Source organism: Neopsephotus bourkii, unplaced genomic scaffold (assembly GCF_033783945.1).
Source record: "Neopsephotus bourkii isolate Nb327-2 ecotype Australia unplaced genomic scaffold, CSIRO-AGI_Nbou_v1 NB_718, whole genome shotgun sequence".
NCBI classification, from domain to species: domain Eukaryota; kingdom Metazoa; phylum Chordata; class Aves; order Psittaciformes; family Psittacidae; genus Neopsephotus; species Neopsephotus bourkii.
Genome location: NW_026901217.1, coordinates 2,544,880 through 2,567,349, shown reverse-complemented (window position 1 = coordinate 2,567,349; position 22,470 = coordinate 2,544,880). Strand labels below are relative to the sequence as shown.

The window sequence follows — 22,470 nt, the reverse complement described above, 5'->3', positions numbered from 1 at the left end:
AATTACATATGGAACTGCTACAAGTGTTGATATCCTCTTCTGCAATACTGATGATTCAACTAATTGAGGGGAGGGAAATTTCACTAGGCACCAGGCAATATGCTCCCCAGTCCATCCTGCTTGCCTTCTTCACGGTGCACAGATTAGATAGATATGAACTGGCAAACCAGAAGGGATTACAAGCACTTTTCATGATATCCAGCCATCTTTGGAGGGAGGGGGGGAGGAGAAAGGGGAGAGAGGGAAGTGTTGATGACTGCATAAATAATATTCTAACATATTTGTAGCACTAATTCTCTCATGGATCATTTCTTCATTTCTGTACCTGGTATGCACACACTAGTAAGAAAGTCCCTTTCCCTAACATCACCACAGAAATCAGAGGGAAACAAAAAGCAAAAGGAAGAAGCAAAAGAGTTAGTAATTCACTGGGTGGTGGTGGGGGGGGAATAAATCACAGTAACAATTCCTGTGATGCAACTTAAGTACTATGCTGTGTTACAGCCAAACAGACCAAATATGAGTAAGATGCAAACATTTTTCCAGTTTATCATCTGTTTATTTGAAACAGCAATGGGGTTGATGACTCAATAAACCAGAACTAACAGGTCTTCAGTGAAGCTGACTAACCTCCTATTGGTTGGTCCAAAGGAACCTCTGGGTGATCATAGCACAGCACTGCCCCAAAGCCATCTAGCAGCCAGGTTTGGATAAATGAAGAACAGTGTGAGAGCGCCAGGTTATCAACTGGAGTTGCTTTAGACAGCTGCAAACCTAGCTTTTCTTTGGCATTCTTTGCGCTTTCAAAAGGATTTCAGCCCCAGACATTCACGTTCTCTTTGTGTCCAAGGCTTGAAAGACAGGGAAAACTGGAAATACCAAACAGAAAAAAGGAAACTGCATGTAACTCAAGTCACAAGCTCACCACTTTTGTGTGCATTTTCTGTATTTAAAGTTACATTTGATTGCAGGGATTAAAAAACCCATTCTGTGATTCCAAGTAAAATATTAACACACAAAGTTGTTTTGCTCAACTTTTGTGACTTCTGCTACCTGCAGGATTGGGTAATTCAGAAAAATGCCAATCCCTTCTTTCCTTGAATTTTAAACTTTTTTGAGCTAGAAAAGATGACAAGACACACAGCCAATCAAATTAAAAAGTGGAGGAAGGACTCACAAAGACAATTAAGCAAATGGCCACATTTGGCTGAATGCAACCACAACTGTGTCTGACTACATCCACTTAGCCTTTTTGCCACAGCAATTCACAAAGCTTTTTCTCTGATAGTGGGAAATTAAAATTAACAAAGTCTTAAACCAAGAAAGCAACAAAACACAGGCATGCAGTGCTCTTTTAAAGTAAAGGAGAAAAGACTTAACTCCAGACTGCACCAGATACTTACCTTCCCAGTGTCTCTTAGGAATTTGTTTACAATATGAATAATTCCCATCTGAATTGCTTTAAAGCAATTTATTATTTATTTGCAAGCTAAATAGGTTTTCATTTCTTTATCTCAATGAGAAAATTCTGATGTACAGAACACAGGAAGGCAGTAAGGAATTGAAGAATCATTCTTTGTGCCTTTTCTGAAACTTAAAAACCAGCATTTGCACATTGCATACTTCTGCAGAAACGATGCCAGCAGAAGTCTCAGGTTGCTAGAGAATTCTTTCATCTAATGCAACAGTTAAATGATCCTGCTGATGTTCTTTGCAGTTTCAACAGGAACATTTCTGAACACTTATGCTTTAGTTGCTTTCTTTTTCTAAATTGCTTCCCTTGCCATTAAAGAAAGCAACAGCAGTACCTAATACACTTAGTCTTGTGACTCTCAGATACTCAAAATCAACCTTTTTACAGTATTTGACAATGTCTGTACATCTATGAATCTCTTACTAATAAGAACACTCCTGTACTCTCATAAATACATATAAGTAACCATTTAGCACAGAAGAACTGTAATCTTTTATTTCAGCACAGAATGCACAAAGTACCTACAAAACTTTTCTAGATGTTCTTTATGTAAGGCTTCCTTCCCAAAAACAACACAAGCAGCTCCACACAGACACATTCTCTGCTGATTTGGCCACATGACTGTCCAGCCTGTATTTCAGGTATTAGCTATGTCAGACCTAATTATCAGGGGCAGCTTGACAAGGTCTTTCACATTAGTCAAAAAAGGTGCACTTGCCAAAGCCCTGGTAGAGGCCACAGTTCATAACAAATCTCACCCAGCTCAAATGAGGCTTGTAGTTTTGCTGACAGTTTTTCTCCATCACTTACTCTACATAAATAATTGCTGGCTAGCAAGCCCTAACAGTACCATCAGGAGCTCACTGACCCACGATGTCTAAAAAATACTGCCCATCATGTTTATAATCAAATGTATGAGGTTTTCTTTCTGCGTGATGAATGTACCAACTGTGAAGGTTTTAGTCTGATAGCGCTTCAATATCCTGCCCTCAACTTTAAAACCTGCAAGTAGCAACCCTGTCTAGGAAAGGACAGTGTATCAAAGAAGAGAGAGTTTGTGGGTCAGGGTTAACAGGAAAACAGCAATGGGAGACATTACTGTGGGGATCTGTTACAGACCACCTGATCAAGGAGAATCTGCACATGAAGCACTCTACAGACAGATAGGAAAAGCCTCATGCTCACAGGCCCTTGTTCTTATGGGGGACTTCAACCACCCTGACATCTGTTGGAATGACGGTACGGCCCAGCACAAGCAATCAGGAGATTCCTCGATTGTGTGGAAGACAAATTCCTCCTGCAAGTAATAGAGGAGTCGACAAGGAGAAGTGCCATGCTTGACCTCGTGCTCACCAACAGGGAAGGGCTCGTTGGAAATGTGATGCTCCAGGGCAGCCTTGGATGCAGCGATCACGAGATGGTCGAATTTGAGATCCTCAGGACAGTGAGAAGAGCGTGCAGCAAGCTCACTGCCCTGGACTTCAGGAGAGCAGACTCTGGCCTCTTCAAGTACCTGCTTAGTAAGGTTCCATGGGATATAGCCCTAGAGGGCAGGGGGGCCCAAGACTCTCGGTTGATATTCAAGGATCACCTGCTACAAGCTCAGGAGTGTTGCATCCCAACTAGAAGGAAGTGCAGCAGGAGGGCCAGGAGACCTCCTTGAATGGATAAGGAGCTGCTGAGGAAACTTCAAATGAAAAAAGAGTCCTACAGAAAGTGGAAGCACGGACAGGCGGCCTGGGAACAGTACAGGGATGTTGCCCGGGAAGCTAGGGACCAGGTTAGGAAAGCTAAGGCCCAGTTAGAATTAAACTTGGCTAGGGATATTAAGGATAACAGGAAGGGATTCTACAGGTACATAGCAAATAAAAGACAGACTAGGGACAATGTGGGCCCTCTCTGGAAGCTCTCAGGAAAACTAGCTACACAGGATTTGGAGAAGGCTGAGGTTCTAAAGGACTTCTTTGCCTCGGTCTTCACTGACAAAGGCTCTGACCGCACCACCCAAGTCTTGGAAGGCAGACGCAGGAACTCTAAGAATGAAGACCTTGGGCCCACTGTAGGAGCGGATCTGGTTCGAGACCATCTTAAGAACCTGAATGTGCACAAGTCAATGGGACCTGATGAAATCCATCCATGGGTCCTGAAGGAGCTGGCAAATGAAGTTGCTAAGCCACTGGCCATCATATTTGAAAAATCATGGCAGTCAGGTGAAGATCCCGACGACTGGAAAAAGGGAAATATAACCCCCATTTTCAAGAAGGGGAAAATGGATGACCCAGGGAATTACAGACCAGTCAGTCTCACCTTTGAGCCTGGCAAAATCTTGGAGCAGATGCTCCTGGAAGGCATGCTAAGGCACATGAAAAACAACAAGGTGCTTGGTGACAGCCAGCACGGCTTCACTAAGGGGAAATCCTGCCTGACCAATTTGGTGGCCTTCTATGATGGGGCTACAGAACTGATGGACAGGGTCATTTACCTGGACTTGTGCAAAGCGTTCGACACTGTCCCACGTAACATCCTTGTCTCTAAATTGGAGAGACATCAATTTGATGGATGGACCACTCGGTGGATAAAGAACTGGCTGGATGGCCACACACAAAGAGTTGTGGTCAATGGCTCAATGTCCAGCTGGAGACCAGTAATGAGTGGTGTCAGTCAGGGATCAGTGTTGGGACCGGTCTTGTGCAACATCTTTGTCGCTGACACGGACAATGGGATTGAGCGCGCCCTCAGCAAGTTTGCCGATGACACCAAGCTGTGTGGTTCGGTTGATACGCTGGAGGGAAGGAATGCCATCCAGAGGGACCTTGACACGCTTGTGAGGTGGGCTGATGCCAACCTCATGAAGTTTAACTATGACAAGTGCAAGGTCCTACACCTGGGTCGGAACAATCCTAGGCACAGCTACAGGTTGGGCAGAGAAGAGATTCAGAGCAGCCCTGCAGAGAAGGACTTGGGGGTGCTGGTCAGTGAGAAAATGAACATGAGCCGGCTTCAGTGTGCACTCACAGCCCAGAAAGCCATCCGTATCCTGGGCTGCATCGAAAGGAGCGTGACCAGCAGGTCCAAGGAGGTGATCCTGCCCCTCTACCCTTCTCTCGTGAGACCTCACTTGGAGTATTGTGCGCAGTTCTGGTGTCCTCAACATAAAAAGGACATGGAACTGTTGGAACAAGTTCAGAGGAGGGCCACGCAGATGATCAGGGAACTGGAAGACCTCCCGTATGAAAACAGGCTGAGAAAGTTGGGGCTGTTCAGCCTGGAGAAGGCTGCGTAGAGACCTCATAGCAGCCTTCCTGTATCTGAAGGGGGCCTAAGGGATGCTGGGGATGGACTCTTCATTAGGGATTGTAGTAATAGAACCAGGGGTAATGGGTTAAAACTTAAACAGGAGAAGTTTAGATTGGATTTAAGGAGGAAATCCTTTCCTCTTAGGGTGGTGAGGCACTGGAATAGGTTGCCCAGGGAGTTTGTGAATGCTCCATCCCTGGCAGTGTTCAAGGCCAGGCTGGACGAGGCCTTGGGTAATACGGTTTAGTGCGAAGTGTCCCTGCCCATGTCAGGGGGGTTGGAACTTGATGATCTTAAGGTTCTTTCCGACCCTAACATTTCAATGATTCTATGAAAGAAGGTATATAAACTGAATCACAAGTTTCTCTGGTTAGTATATTTTTCTTCTGTTTGTTTCCCATCAGTGATGAGGGGTGCATAAATACCAGGATGAAACACACACACACATATTTAAAAATACCAGCAGGAGCTCATAGAATGACTATATGAACATTATTCATATTACCATGGTTTTCAGGCAGAAATACCCACCCAAAGTGATTACAAGTTCAGGCAATATTTCAAGCATAATTGTCTACCATAAGAGCACAAGGAAATAAATCAAGGGCTCATACAGGCACATCTGACTAAGCAAGAGTCCACTACAGTGGGCAGGATACATGCTGCATCTTCATGCATGCAAGACAGGGAAGCACAATACCCACTGTCTCCAGAGACCTTACAATAAAAGTTCTGCTACAATTTATGCTTCAACTCCTTTGCTTCTGTACACAGAAGGGAGAGATTATACAAATAATTATTTAAATAGAAACAAAAGCTATATCTTCCAGAAGAGGCAGACCAGGCAGGGAAACCAAACAGTCTTCAAGGACACACGAGAGCAAACACTAGGAAGCACAGCTCTGCAGTTGTTAGTCACATAGAGGTTGTGAGACATCCCCACACCCAGGGTCTAACAGCCAACCTGTTTGTGCTAATGACAGGTGATGTACTAATAGCATAGTAACACTAAAATTCAAATGTATACAGCACGAAAGCATTTAAACATACATTTAAGCATTATACACACAAGATACTACGTCACTAAACCAGACAGAAGTCCTGAAAGCCAAGAGGAGGATGGGGATGGCAAAAAGGTTGAGGAGAAGGAGGAAGGAGTTCCAGTGCCTGCCACTTTGAACCAAAACCTTCAGCACAGGACAAAGTCTTTCATGGACAGGCTCTGGCCCTTTACAAAGTTATATTAACTGAGGACCAGAGAGTTTGCACTGACAGCAAGAGGTAACATCTAACCCCACGCACAGCATTGCAAAACATTAGCTCTTCCTCTAGACACTCCAGCAGAATTTTTCTACCTTCTACTATCACAGTTTTGCAGTTGGCATGTGCAAGGCTCAGAATGTAAATGCACATCTAGATGAACACAGGCCCTCAATACATCTCAAGTACTTCTTTTTTCAAACCTGGAAGTGCAACTTGTATTAATATATGTTACTGACCACAGGAATGCTCAGAACAGTACTGCATGCCGGCAGGGTGATGCAAGAGAAGACTTGCACTGGGATGTCAAAAAGAGACAAGTTTGAAAGGAAACCTTTGAAGAAAAATAGAAAGGTGGTCAGACTCACTCCTTTGCAAAGACCTCTCTGTTCCTGTGGCTAAAACCCACAACACAACATCACAGCTTTTCTCAGGCATAGCCCCCTATTTCAAAACAAGTGATTTGATCTCATATTTATTTAAAGGGAAAGCATACTAAAGACCAGCCTGGGAATAAAAGTTAGTAAGGTTAAGTGTTGAACAATGTTCACAGTTGCATAGTTTATATAGAACTGAGGGCAGAAAATTACAGACTAATTACAGTCTGGTAAATTAACAGAGTTTTTCCCACAGAAATTAAGTTCTCTCTGTAAAAGACACTTAAGTACAGCAGTAGATAATGGATTTAAAACTTTAAACAAAGTACCATCAAGACAGAGAATCGTTCACATACACTTAGGAATATAGATACAAAAAGAAAGGAAAAGCACTCATGTTTTCTTTCTCGTATAAGGTTAGGAGGGTGGAATCTTCCCCAGCTATCTGTCTCAATTCAGAGACCAAATCCCAAAGTGGCAACTGCAAACAGGAACCTCTGTATAAACAGTTCTCTTGCGTTCTTGGTCTGATGTCAACTCACAGCACAACCATCCTCTTCCCCTTATTAGTAACAGAGATTTAAAAAAAGTGCTTTATAAGGCAAGTGAGCCTACTAATACCAAATCATCCTAAATATTATGAACTTTCTGAGTATTGGTAACTTACGATTAAGCACCAGTCAGCAAGCACATGAAAAAGAAAAACCATATTTTTTCTTATCAGAATCACTCTTGATTCCCACTTTGTCATTTCTCTCCCACTGCTGTAAACAAAAGCCACACTGGTTTTACATACAATTTATAATCTTCAATCCTGGTTTCTAAAGATTCATGTTACTCTAATTGAAGATGTTTTTCCATAATTAATCAATGTAAGAAACTGAAACTAAGCAAATTAGGTTTAAATTTTAGTTCAGTGGGAGTCACCTGCTTTGTGTTAGGGCAAGACCTGAGTCAGGATTCACTTGCAGTTTTTTCAGATAATTTTTATTTGTTATTTGTTACCATTGTCAAGATTCAGAAAGAGAAGGATCCAAAATTCAGTCAATTACTTTTAGGCCTGGGTAGCAGCCAGCAAGAATATGCATGGCTTGGTTCAGCGAGGGTTTGCCAAATGATGAGAGATGTTAGCATCTGCAGGGAAAATTTCCTTTCCTGGCCTGTAACTGCTAAAGGCTGCAGTCACCAAATTAGGACTAAGGATGGGTCCAGAAGGAGCAATTTAGGGCTAAATTTAGCACTGGTGTCAGTATTAACCATCTGTTAGGACAGACACTGAGTTGATAGGATCACTGAGATAGGAAAAGGAGAAAAGTGAGCCAAAACTATCAGTAAGCTGGGAAGGGTGTAGCTGGCTACGCCTCCACCCGAGGCATACTGAACAAACTAGGAGTGGGGAGGCAGGACTAAACTAAGGACCACTGTCAGCACCAGCAGCAGGGTTGGCATATGCACAGGGTGGGATAGGCACCTGCATCTTTAGCCAGAAAGGCCCACGAGGTATAAGGCCAGATTTGCATAAGCCAAAACCACTGTACTATGTACAGCATCTGCAGATTATTGTCTGCCTAGATGTAGTACTGGAACTGAGTGCTGGATTTGGGATATATTTCCAGCCAGCAGAAGCCCTTGTGCACCAAGGTAAGCACAGCCTCAAGTCCTTCACATTTCAGACAGCAACAGATGCAGACACTGCTTTGCAATATTTAACATGACTTCATGCTAAAACTGAGCATTTAAAATCACAGTATCTTCTAATCTCCAATCACCTACACCAAAACAGTTCTGATCACTGCTTAAGGAATTGAACTGCTAGTCTGAAACTGCCACCAATTCACAATACAATCCCAACATCTGCAAGCTGTCTTACTAAACAGACTATTCTAATGCACAGGTAATAAGGCTAAATGTCAGGGCCTCCTAATAACTAACTCTGCCTCCAATAAAGACTTGATGTGCAATCTCATCTAATCACCCGGTCTTTCACTTCACCCATCTGTAAACAGAACTATCAGCCCAACCCACTTTGCAGCAGGATGTTGAAAGGCTGGCATCTAAAAGGCTTTAAGCACTTTGGATCTCTTCCACCCCCCTTGCCCCCCCCACCCCCCCAAGTGCTATATAGGTTAAGAGGTTTGTTTGCTTATTTAAGACTAATGTAGCGTTTATGCATTTTAAAGAGTACATACTTTACATAAAGTAATGCTACAAATAGAACACCGGAAACCAAGAATTCTCAATGAGTTATGACTTAGCTGATAATAAGTAAGCAACCTCACCTTAAATTTTCCTGCTGACATTTCCTGTACATATCTCCTTAATAAATTCATATCATTAACAGCACACAGAAGGATACGATGATGAGGATGATGGCTTGACTTCACGAACAAAGATTTGGGAAGGGCTTTATCCAGGCTTACTACAAGCGTGCTGATCAGCAAAAAGCAGCTCATGGACAAGGTGCTCCACTGCCAGACAGACATGCTTCTTTTTTTTCTTTAGAGCAACAACTCTCAATTCTCCCCATCACATTCATTACCCACTTACAAGACTAACTATGGATCTTAACATGATCAAAACCATTCCAAAACACATTAACCATCTCACAGACAAATATTATCACAACTTCAGAAAACAAACCAAAATTAGACTGTTTACTGATACCAAGGCATTCTCAACTCCCTTTACTGAACATACAACTAAAATGTTCTCGTGGGCTTTGATCCAGAAAGCATCAAAAGATAATTTGTGAAGTGACTGCCAGAAACCAAACCCAGCAACAGGTTTAAGCAAACAAAAATCAGAGGGGAAAAGGAAAACAAATGCTCAAATTCACTCAATAATGCTCAATAAATGAAAGCTACCACAGCAGTATTGCAATGTTTTACAAAATAGTAAGGGGATTTTTGTTTTGGTTGGGTTTGTTTGTTTTTTCTTTTCCCGGGAAAAGATGAGAGAATTCTTCATCTGAAAAGGCTGAAGAAAACTGCACTAAAGAGCATTATAATGGGTCCTTCTCTGGAACAAAGCAACTGCAAGTAAGCAATTAACTTCAAAAAAAGAAAAACAGAACTACAAGAAACCCCAGCCCTCCTCAGAAGAGAGCTGACATGCTGTCTTTTGCTGACATTACTGATTATTAACATCAGTGTATTCCATCTGCTATTTTAGTGAGCTAGGAAAGCCCCATTTTCCCCTCTGAATTGCTCTCCTGTGAGTAAAAATTCAACTGACATTGGCGGCACTGGAGGTTTTGTAAGGGAGGGATGCAAATAGGAGACACAGCAGTTAACTCTAGGGAAAGAAAAAGAAGGAAAAAAATTAAAAGCCTAGGAATAACATTCTTATTGGTTTTCTCATTAACTTGCCAGCAGATAACCCTCTCCTCTGTAATACCAGCAGCCCGTAGCAATGCTACCACCAGATAGCATTCATTCTGTTCTTCATCTTCGAGTAAATCATTCCTACTCAATAAATTACTACTCAGTAGAAAGAGCAATTAGAGATGCATGGAAGCAAAGGAAAAATATTTTTAAAAAAATCTAAGCCATATCTTTTTCCACAGCCTAGCAAGTTCAAAGAGGGCTTGACTCAGGCTTTATTCACGTAGCTCTATCCCAAGCATTCTTAGGTGCCCTGAGCATGTCCCCATGCTAGCATGTACTAAAGCCCATGCTACTGGGCCTTTCCTGCTCGTCCTTAATATTAAAACTAGAATGTTCACATAGGCTTGCTCTAGAAATTTTCACCAGCACAGGCAGCTAAAGGCATCACTTCGGGTGGAGGAGGCAGCCATCTCCTGCAGGCTGGGCAAGAATAATCTAAAAAATCACAGTACTAGGACCTTTCAGAAGGGAGATGGAGAAAAAAAAAAAAAAAAAAAGAAGTGCAAACCACTGAGCTAAGTTCAACTATTTTCTAAGCAAAATTCCTTCCTAGCATCCCTCAGTGCCTCTGCTTGTCACTCTGGGAATGCCACTCCAACCCACTCACCCAAGCACTCAGAATGATACTCAGCAGCTGCTCATATCTCTCGCAGCTACTACGCTAATAATAGTGCCCAGGAAGCAATGTTTCAATAAGGCCATTCAATAATGTCCTCATGAAATGTGAGATAATCTCCCGAGCACTATTAAAATCCAGGAATTTTCCATATTTAGAAAATAAACTGAGGGGGGGGAGACGGGACCAAACAAACATCTATTAAGAACAGCATCCTTACTCAAAAGGTAATTCTCTTTACTTAACGATAAATGCTTTTCACAGTATTTACTTTCAAATCTGAGAAATCAAAAGCATACAACCCCTTCTGCCTGCTCACAAGCTTTCAAAATACTAAATTTTGAAGCAAGCAAATCACAGCTATCACAACAGGAACAGAATAAACATATAGAGAAAGCTTTATTTATAAAAGGATTGAAATCGAAACAAACGCTGATAGAATTATTTGAATTTTGTTTGATGCTTTTAGGGCAGCAGAGATTTGAGTTTCAGGGGAGTCTTTGCTTGTTTGTTTTTATTACATGCTGCTTACAAACACTGTCAAGTTCCATTTAAAGAAATTTTTCTCTATACCAGAGAGAAAAGGGAAGGGAGGAGCTAACATTAATTGCTACTGTGGTCCAGTTGCTTGCTCCATCCAAACACTGCTACTTTTCTTGCCTGACGTCTTAACTACTAATTTTAGTTTAAAATGCATTGACAGTAATAATGCCAAACTAATTCTCAATAAGGTATCAAAGCCGTCTTCTTTAGGAACACTTAGAACTACAAACAAAAGCTACAGTGAGGAGAGAAAAAAAACAACCTTCTCAATGAAGCAAGCTTTACAATAACTTTACAAATCTTAAGTGGATTGTAGTATGTCCCAGAGCACAACAACAACAAGGCTGACATACTTAAGTTTTTTGATTCACATATGGATACTTTCTATAAAAAAAAGTGAGTGACGATACGCTCCAAAACCTTAGAAAAGCCAAACTGCTGACTTAAATTTCCACTTGAATAATCTGCATGGCAAAGGCAGAACAGCTGCTTTCTGAGTTCATAGTGCCATGCCTGCCGTATACTGAGACGTTTAAAACACAACTGCAGGAAAATACAGCACATTCCCCTATCAGATTCTATTTTAAGCTATTTCACTGGAAGAGGGTTAAAGAAAAGTTTGTAACTACTGCTCAATTCAACTACAGAAAAAGAGCAGTGAGTGCAGTCTTGTGTAACACAGAAGGGACCAATACACAACCCTTCTCTATAACATTTCAGTATTTGTGAAATGCTTTATAGATAAATGTCCCAAGTTTGATGCAATAGCCTGAATAATGACAGAAAGACAAAAAGGTGAAGGGCTTGCCTAAAGCTGTTCACAAAGTCACTTCTCTAGACACAGCTTTCTATTTCCATACCACAAAATTATCCATTTACATGAAAGGCTAAACTTCTTTTGGCTTCGGATGAAGGGATGAAGACATGTCAACATTCCATTAATTTAATTTACTTGTTTGCTGCCTAGTATCTGTCTAACAGAACAGTCTAACTGTCTAGCGCAAATAAAAAGCTGTTGCTACATGCTCTTTTTTTATTTTTCATGTCCTATTACAAACCATTCAAGTGAGTTACCAAAAGAGTAAGTAGTGATCTATATAATCATAGAACATAGAATAGCTAGGGTTGAAAACGACCTTAAGATCATCTAGTTCCAACCCCCCTTCCACGGGCAGGGACACCTCACACTAAACCATGTCACCCAAGGCTCTGTCCAGCCTGGCCTTGAACACGGCCAGGGATGGAGCATTCACAACTTTCCTGGCTAACCCATTCCAGTGCCTCACCACCCTCACAGTAAAGAATTTCGAGGATTAGCTCTTCCTCCCTCATTCTGTGGGGCTCACATATTCCTGGTCTGAGGACAAGCAAAAAAAAAAAAACAAAAAAAACGGAAGCATCAAGCAGGTGCAGTCCACATGTATATCCATCACCCGAGAACCAAACAGACATTACAGAGCACCAGCGGTGTTACTCTAATTCAAAGGCAGGCAGGTACAAAGCTTTGGTCACATTTTGGAGAGAAGTGGTAATGAGCAGCATCTACACATCTCAAATTACATAAACTGTATTACACAATGCAAAAGTGTAATGGAACAGACTTCTGGCACAGCTGCCTGCAGACTTATGGTCAAGGGGTTGCTGGCACTCAGCCGCTCCTGTTTTTATTTCCATTCAGGTTACTTCTATGGTTATCCTGTTTCTATATTACAGAACAATCACACTAGATCTTATTCAAATTTTTCCCTTTAAAAATAAAGCAAATACTGTATGGCTTAATATACTAACATAAAAATATTAAGAACATTCCTTGCAAAAAAAAAAAATCCAATGTATACTCACATTTTACACATATTGAAAAAAAAGCGCCAACTCCAGAAGTCCAGTATTTCTTCCCAATTTCTTTTCAGAACTGGGAAAAACCCCACACTTTTTTGGACTCTGCAGGAAGGGGAATGCAAACTGTACTGTTTGCCTCCAGATAATTTTTTAGTTGCATAAAAGACGAAATTTCACCCCTCTAGTTTCGCTCACCTTGCAGAACCATGTCCACTATAGCCACTATAGGGCTGACAACAACCTGCAGCAGCAATTAAAAACAAATTGCCCTATATAAAATACAAATTAGGTTGCACCAAATACAAGGTATTTTTGTAACTAAACTAGACAAATTCATACCTAAGACACATTTGCAGACACAAAAGTAGTTCATGGAGGCAGGAAGGGAAAAATGGAAGTAAAATTTCCAGATAAGTGAACACAAAGAATCATTTATGTTGAGTTTCAAAGCTACATTTTCAAAATACTATTTGCATCTCACACAGTAGCTTGAAGGACCTCTGTTTGTTAAATTTATTTTGTCCATCACAATTACTAGGCCAGGAGGGCATTTCCAGTGTTCAATTCTCTCGGAGGAGGTTACACTACTTGAGCCCTACCTAAAGGTAATGACCAGCAGTCCTCAGGCGCTTGGGCTCTGCAACGGATAAGTCCTTCCAAGACAGAGAACACATTTCAGCTGTTCAGAAACCATAGTATCCTATCTTACCTAGATTCACATCTCCTTTGGTTTTGCTCAAGGCCCTCAGCAAAGTTCATCTGAACAAAGGACGAAATTCCTACACGAGATTCAAGGCTGTAACACAGACATTTCCTTAGTTCATTATATTAACTACACAAAAACGTAAGCTGAATATCTGGAGCTTAGCCACATCCCTCCATAAAACATAGCAAAAGAGTGTAGTAAAGTGAAGCAAATGGCAACAATAAACTGTCATGCTTCACTAGCTAGTGTCCTACCCCTCAAAGAGGGCAGCGGTTCCCCTCAAGTGCAACCTACAGAACTACATGCAAAGAACAATAGTGGTGTTGGTAGACACAGATGTGTTTTGTTAAACAAAAAACAACAAACTGGTCGTTGGAGAGACGAGTGTTTGCAGACTGTTTTTAGCATTAGATCCAGGTAGGTTTATTTCTCTCAGAAAAGGTGCTGAATCTGCTGGGACAGAGGAACAGTTAGGCAAAAGGCACAAAATAAATCTGAACTGTCTGTTTTGAAATGACTGAAATTATAAAGGTAAATGAGTCACAACAGATGAACAGTAATATTGCCACCAAGCAAGTGTTTTAGAGCAGACTGGAAGAAAGTCAGCTTTGTTACATTAAAGGTTTCAGGCTGAAGGATTGAACAGACAGAAGCTTTGGAGAAACAGTTATTCACCTTGTAACTGAGCTTGACAATTGGTTCAGGCCTTTTCAACAGGAAGAGCATACAACCTGATCTTTTAACAGGACAAAAATTGACAATGTAAAACTACACTGTTTTGTTCTCAGAGTCCTGATGTACTTCAGAGGCTAAAACACAGTGTTCACAGTCCACTAATCCACATAAACTACAAAATCAGTCGTGTGACGGATTTCTAAGAACAGTGACCTGCTTCCAAAATGAGATTTTGAAAGGTTTTTCTTGTGTCTTCAGTGATCTGGCAGCATGCTGCCTACACCTGTGTGTGAGACAGTCAGCTTTTTTTGAAGAAGCATTTTCTAAGCAATCATATTTTTGTTTAAATCATCTACAACTCTTCTTTATCATTTTTTTTCCATTGCAAGTACATTCAAATGTTACTTATATTTTTCAAGGCATGCGACTCTTTCTAATGACTGGGAAAATCACAGATTAAGACAAACGAGCAAAACCAAGGTGTTCTGCTTGGGAAAAGGCACAAAATTTTGAGATTTGACACATTACAACCTCATTGTTCTTTAGGCTGAAACACTACAAGTGTGCAATACAGACTTCAGACTCCCCACCATGCCCAATGGAGGAAACATACAAATTTCAAAGCTCAAAAAAAACTACTTGCCAGCAACAAGGTGGCTGTGAACCTACTGGATACCACACAGGCTACAACGTCCTCCAAGGTCCAGATCTGACACACACAGTCCAGTTCAGTTTCTACCCTGGGTACTCGATTTTCCTCGCCAAATTAAACAAAGCATTTTTTTTAATTCCTCTTCAAGGACAAGCAGTCCAACCAGACAGGTATATATACAAAAGCTGTAGAGAACTAAGGGAATCTGTAACAACCAGATCTATTAAGAGACAAAACCTTCTCTGTGACCTAATGAGCTGGTAACCTCCACCTGCCCAGTCCTCCCCACTAAACAGGCTACAACAGGATATTATTCAAAGGGCAGTAGTGAAACTGCAATCTGTGTAATAATCCTGTGACTTTCCATCTATTTTTTTTTCGCCTCCCAGTGCTCCTTTCCCACAGAGGACAACCCCAGCATGAATGATTTACAGAAACTTCTGATTTGGCCTTGGCCTGTGATGGCCACGTTGCTTGTGAGGGCTGGGATGTTTTCTCTCTATTTTTATCCTGAAAGACGAACACACACACAGAAGGGGAAAGAACAACAAGGAAAGGAAACAAAGAGTAAAAGGCATTCACAAATAACAGGGTGGCTGTGAGAAGCTCCATCCCTAGATGCAGGTAGGTAAGGAAAAGTGGCACCCTGACATTGAGGTTGTCTGTCAAAAACTGCGAAAAATACCTGTTTAGAAAAAGAATTTGAGGTTAGCATAAACCCAGCCACAGATTTCCCTTTCCAGTGCCTTCTTTCCCAGTGAGATATCTAAGCATGCATGTTGGATATCAGGCATACACCTATCACAGATGAATAATATAGGGCATTTTAAATTGCAGCCACTGCAACCACCCTCTCTTCTATCAGTGTTACACTCAGAAGGCACAAGCTTCACAGGAGCTGCTGGGATAGCACTCATGCGCCTATCTCAACTCATTGCAAAATGTGATGGCTTACTTTAAACCCGGAAAAGAAGATGGATTTGACCTAGCAGCAAGACAGATTTTGGGTGCTGATAAAAGCAGAAAACTACAGTGGGTGGCAGCAACCACCAGCAGAGATGTTAAATTCTTTGAACAGCAGTTTCTTAAACTGTTCTGCTAATATGTGCCCAAGCTCGTTTGATCATATATTATTATACACTCAGTAGACATTCCAGAAGGCTCAAGATAACTTAATCTGCCAACTCAACAGCATGAAGACTTTTAAAAGATAATCAAAACACTGACCATCTTGTAACATCTCAAGAACAACTACCACAGAACAGCAAACGTGGTCTGGAAACTCAGAAAAGTGGCATCTGACACATAAGAAAACCCCATCAGATATAAACAAGTCATAAAAATTATCTCAAAAGCCACAACCCACTCTATCAAAACATGAAACATTTTAGACTGAATTAAGAAATGGTATCAGTGTTATAAGATCTGCTTGTTAAAATGTGCAGTATTTCTGCAGTACAGAGTTGGCAAGCATAGGATAAGGTTAGGAACAGTGCACACCTGCAGCCTTAGCAGTAGGCCGATTTTTCTTTATTTAATTTCAAGCAGCTGTTTGCATTTCACAGACTGTATAGCAAATCCATCCTTTTTTCCAGCTCCTTAAGATGGATTCAGACTCTGTAAAACTCAAGTTTCAAAAAATTCTAAAAGAGTTGTCATTAAAAAAAGCATCAGGAAAAACCTTTCCAACATGTTTTACCAGACAACTTCTCTAAAAACTACAAACCACTCCACTTATTTCTATTGGTTTTCTCCCGAAGACTGACAATGATGCTAATCACTGCTGTTCTCTTTAATGCCCGTTTGCACCATCTATCTAAAACTGAAAATATGATGTATTCCCCCAACTGATTAGAAGACAGAATGACTTCATTCAACAGCCTGTCACATCTCTTAGCACTCAGAAAACCCATGTAAATTCATGAAAATTCTTTTTTTCTGAAATCACTGTTTGTAGCTCACTAACACAATGTCCTACTTTTAATACAGAAAAAAAACAACAGTGGAACATCTACAGGACAAAGAAGGTAACGGAGGTAGTTAAATATCCAAGCTGAAAAGACATGACTCAAGATGACAAACTGGCATCCTCCACAGAATGAGCTTGACACTTTTTATAGCTACTGACACAGTAATGAATGCTCTACTTTGGGTGGAGCCAAACACAATGTTCTGCCCAGTATTTCTTAAAAGAAAGCACTTTGCTGAGCCTTTTACAAAAGTAGCTTTACCTACAAAAAGTAAAAAAAAAAAAAAAACCTAAAAAAAAAAATTAAAAAAAAAAAGTACTGTCTTAGTTAATTTCATGCTAGTTGTGGCAATTACCTCAAAGGGAAGGGAAAAGCAACATTATTGTAAGCAGTTCTTCCTTCAGGGAAACCTGTATTAGATGGGCCCCAAAGTACCCGTCTGCCTTAGCTTTCTAACATTTCAGTTTCTGAGCTGAGTTCCAATAGAAATGGGGTATTTATTAAAGTTACATACTGCTCAATAGCCTCTGGGACACAGGATCTAGAACTGCCCTAGCAGTAATGTTTATCTAAGCAGAGTCTATTTCAAATTTCAATCTCAAGAGTATTTTTTTTGCTTACTCTTATCACACCTAAAGCACGCCTTGTAACAGAAATAAAGCTCATTTTGAGGTACTAACTGAAAGCTAAAACAGCCTACTAAAACTCTACATGTGAAGACTTATTAATTTACAGCTGTCATTGTATTCAAGGTGAATTAAACAAAGATAGTGTCCTAACTATACACTGTTGATTTAGTAAACTCTGCACACAAGTTAAACTAAGCCACTCTCACAGTGTGAGAGCTCCCTTCTCCTCCCTCCCCACCCCCCCTTCTTAAGTAAGAATGACATTAGGTTTTATTCTGTCTTCAGTTTCTTTCTAAATCTAGTGAAAATCTATTTCTTTCCTAGAAGTTATTAATAAGTCCTATATTAACTGTTTTACCTTGCTTCTCTGACGTGTACTGGAGTGTCAGTAGAACAACATTTTTGCTGCAGCAAATTCCTAAGGCTTTAAGAGCTGGCACATGTTACATGTTCAGCTAAGCGGTTTCGTAAGTGCAGATTATACTAAGGAAAGCTTAAAAAAATGGACAATTAGTGTTTAAGGAAAAAAAAAGGCACTATGGCTCAAGTGATTTGAGTGGGTTTTATGCTGTACTATTTATGTGGATTATAACAGCCTTTACATTTACATAATATCCATACCATGTCAGGCAAAAAAACCTATCTAGACCAGTACACCTGAGAGATCAACCACCAACCACCACATGCTAAGAGAACTGGCCAAGAATAAGTGTTTGGCCAACTCAGACATCTGAGTCTTGTGTTTGAATTAGGTTCTTCAGTCAACTTCATTAAAAGAGTCAGCCTTATTCTGCTAGGTCAGAGATCGGATTTGGGAATGACTTTATTCCTGTTGCTGACAAGATTTCCTGTCTGCTTAACTTCTTGATGGCAAACTTGTAAATGACCAGTGACTAGTAACACCTCCCCCTTCACAAATGCAGAAATACTCCCTGGAGTTGACCAGCATTCTTCAGTAACAATTATCCGTAACTCTGTATATTCCAACAAATTCTTTCTACAGATAAAAGAAATACAGTTCTTGTTCTGCATTCTGCCTGGAAGAGTGCAAGGAATAACTCTTCTGTAAAAAAATATAAAACAAAAATAGCAATTAAAAATAGTCACCAGAAGCCTGAGCACGCTGCACTGCCTAAAGAGACCAGCACTGAGTCTGTTTTCCTCCTCTACTGCACCAGTGCAATGGCCGAGACCTCACAGAACTGAGCTAACAACTCAAAACCTGGCAGCACAGGAGCTGTTATCCTGCACTCAGTTGAAATAGAGACATCAACACAATGAGGGACAGGCCTTCCCCCATTAAAGCTACTCAATGGGGCTGCTGGCTAGCAAGTTTATAAGGGTGCAGTTAGAGGAAGGTGGCTACTCTGCGTTCTAGCACAAGTGGTAAGAGCATTTGAATACTGTGGTGCCCACGTAGCAGTAGATGGTGTTGACTTAATGGAAGGCTATATGATGCATTTTAGACAAAAGGCCCATATGGGGCATCCTCTCCTACCAGACTTTGGCTAGGCTTTCCTTAGATGTGCACTGCATACAGGTCACCCCTTGAAAGCTTCTTAAGGAACTCAATTCTTCTCTTTCAGTGGCTTCTCCATCTTCTATCATCATGAACCCATTACAAAGTCACTATGTCCGATCCAAATATAATCCTGCTCTGATCTGAGCCTAAATCCAAAAATGGGGAGGGGAGCTCTGCTTTCAGGCACATGGAATAGCTATGAGCATGTACTCAAGTATACTTTGCAAACCTGCCATGTGATTCCCAGGATCAAAACCAGCACTGACTCTTCCTACTCCACCCTGAGGTCTCATAGGAAGTGGCAGTTCCTGCTATACCTTTATACACAAATCTTGCCTCCAAATAAATATCCTCAAAAGCCTCAAACAAATCTCACATTCATATCAAGAGACCAAGCATTGGTCCAACACAGGGAGAAGAATTTGAAAGCAAATAGGCAGTGCTTATTCACTGTATTCTTTAGCTTTCAACACTTTACATCTCAGAAATTTTTTTAAGAGCTCAGAACTAAACCCCTCAAGTTCCTTTCACATTTCAGAATAAGGATTCATCAACCGGGCACCTTTAAATCCAGTTTCTCTCAACAGAAGAAAAACTAACTCTATCTAGAAGTTATTTATAAACTACCTTGATCTTCTCTTGATTAACTGAACTGGAATCCCCTGAGAAATACTGTATTTCTATTTTAAAAGGTGTATGTGTATTCTGCTTGTATTTACTCATCACTAACAGTGGAAAAAAACTGTCTTTCTGTACTCCTTTTAAACGTATTTAACCATCATAAGAAAAGAGAGATCTATTGTTTACTCATTCTTCCAGTATTTAGCTTGAACTAGACAACTCAGTGATTCAAATCCTTACACAGGAAACAGACAGCTTTGAGCCAGTCTTGTTTATCTTTCTATCAGATTCTTGAAACAACTGAAACGTAAAAGTGTAAAGACACATTTGAAGTTTGTTTCATACTGGAAACTCGACAATTAAAAAAATGCAGAAGATACTTCTTTTTCCCTTTCAAAAGTTAAAACTAACAAACAAGGTGGGGGCAAAAAAAGAGCAGTATAAATCCTGTACTAACAAAAAAAGAATTCTTCTGAGTTTCAGGTGGAAAACACACTCCCATACAACTGAGGAGATGAATGGGAAAGAGCCAACAAGATGATCCACATCATGTTACTGGTTTGTCCTGCAAGGCACTGACAACTCATACGATTAGAGGGACTGGCAGCAGCCTCTGCTTCCCAGCTCTCAAAATGTAACCTCCTGCAGGCAGCAGCAAAGTCATTTACAAGGCTGTCTGTCAAGCTGGAAGTGGGATCTACTCAATCACATCAGTTATTCACACCTAAAGAATTCTCAAGACATTTGTTGTAAGCTGCTGCTTTACAAGTGAAATAAGGAACGTGCCAAGGGAGGGAAATGCACATTCTCTACTGCAGTCACTTCATTTACCACATATTTAAGAACAACACAGCACTTACTACATTCTGTATTTTATAGGCCATTCAGAAAAGCTTTATGATGCTCACAAATCAATTCAAACAGACGTAATTTTTGTAATTTACCTGGTTCTAGTAACAGAGAAATACTTTAGTTATTATTAACAGTTTTTGTTCAAAAGACTAAAACAATTTTCAAAAAAAAATGGCCATGAACTGTTACCTAAGAGGCAGTCACCTATTTTATTACATTCGTTATTACATTCACTAGATTTTGGTAAACCTGTCTTTGTGCAGAAGATGCAGCTTTGACAGGTGAGTAGCTAGCTTTGCATGTAGACCACTTCTTTAGCTTGTTTTTTTTGGAACAAATATGAATCCCATTTGTCTTTCTGGGAATAAACAAATCAGGATCCTCAAAGAATTTAGACACTGGTGTTTTCAGAAGAAAACACAAGAAGGACCAATATCCTGACCACTGGGGGTTTAATGGGTTTTAACACCTCCTTATGTTTCCTCTGGTTCAATTTGTCTTTTAGTGTCTGTTGAACAGCAGCACTGCTTCGCAAGTGGCCCAGGAAGACCACTCAGCTTCAAATCCCTTATCCAGGGCACTCTAAAGGTGAAAGACAACTCCAGAAGTGTGGAACGTGTAAGGAAGGATCTAACCCCCTTTCCACTTCTCAAATATGCTGAAGCATAGATGTTTGCTAGAATAAGGTACAGCACGTACACTCCAGAAGAAAATGTCTTACTGTCCTCTCAGAAAGGAAGGAATTGCTCAGACCTGAACACCAGGCAAGCTCTCAGACAGCTTCTCTAACTATTTTTCCTGGCGAAGCTCCTCGATGCCGGGCCCCGACCCACCCCGCAGCACCCAGCGTTTCCCCGCACAACCATCACTCACTTTTGGTGGCGGCGATCAGGTTTTTCCCATCCTTAAGCAACTCCTTGATGAATTTATTGGTCTTCTCCAGCTCGGCCTCATGGGCTCTAACCCGCTCCCTAAACCAGGGGCTGTCCAGGTAGCAGTCACTGAACTCCAGGGGTTGCAGCCCCATGGCTGCGCCGCGCCGGGGCTCGCCTACCTGCGAACCTCTCCCAGCAGCGATCTCCTCACCAGCCAAGACGCAAGAGACTCCGCCGCCCCGGTGAAGCGCCTGCCGCGGCCACAAAGAGCAGCGGAGGCGACTCCCCCCGCGTAGGGCTGGGCATGTACGAAGGCAAAGTAAGCTGTACCGCCCTCTCGCCTGTAAAGGGCGGAGCAGCGCAGCAGAGGAACACCCAGCTCCCGGCAGCTCCACCGGCCCCCGCCCGCCCCGAGGTGGCTGCACAAGACTGAACGGTGGGGGCTTAGTCCCTAGGAGAGCTGCTATTAGAGCAGCCCCACTCAGCCGCTGCCGGCGTCCCCTTGTGGAAGATGCGGTGAGGTGCTTCCCCACGAGTTACCCTCGGCGAGGTTCAGCTCGTTCGGCTTGGCAGGGCCTGGGCAGGCGCAGTGCCATATGGTTGGGTGTAAAAGCCTCAGCGGCTTGTAGCAGCAGGCCGCGGGTTGTCTGTCCCTATTTGGCAGGGTGGGGAGGCCGCCGGGTTTGAGATGCCGCGGGTGGATGAGTCACCCCGCGGAAACAGTGTAGGAAGCGGTAGAGCCAGCCTGCAGCCGAGGGGAGTACTGAGCAGCTTCATTCAGAGTCAGCCGTGCGATCTGCTGGTAGTGAAGGTGGCATTGCTCACTTCTGCTCTAGTGCCTGGCTGTGAAGTCCTAAGTAGGTACAACCTTGCCTCTGTATCTTCATTTAAAAAGCTAACACAAACGGTTCTCATGAACAATTACTGCTACAGAGCAAGACCTTCAGAATCATAGAATGGTTTGGGCAAAAGCACCTTCCACTAGACCAGGTTGTTTAAAGAGAAGACTCTTGCTGAATTGTTCTGGTTAAGAACAGTGGGAAACTCGGAAGGCATATTATACTTGTATATATATATGTACATCATTTAGCTATAATTTTGTGGGTTTAATAGTAGTGCAATTCTCGTTGATTTGGTGGATAGTGATAGGCTTTTGTAGATTATTTGGGCTGTATA

At 41.5% G+C, this 22,470-nt stretch overlaps 1 protein-coding gene across 3 annotated transcripts in view; it reads right to left on the bottom strand.

Moving 5' to 3' along the window:
• ARHGAP10 (Rho GTPase activating protein 10) overlaps window positions 1-21,624 on the bottom strand; it is a 166,589-nt gene extending 144,965 nt beyond the window's left edge. For all 3 annotated transcript variants that reach the window (XM_061354199.1, XM_061354200.1, XM_061354201.1), the window contains exon 1: window positions 21,293-21,624. In XM_061354199.1, the coding sequence (XP_061210183.1) occupies window positions 21,293-21,446 (154 nt within the window). In that variant the 5' untranslated portion in view covers window positions 21,447-21,624. The remainder of the gene's footprint in view (window positions 1-21,292) is intronic.
• Window positions 21,625-22,470: the final 846 nt, after the last annotated feature.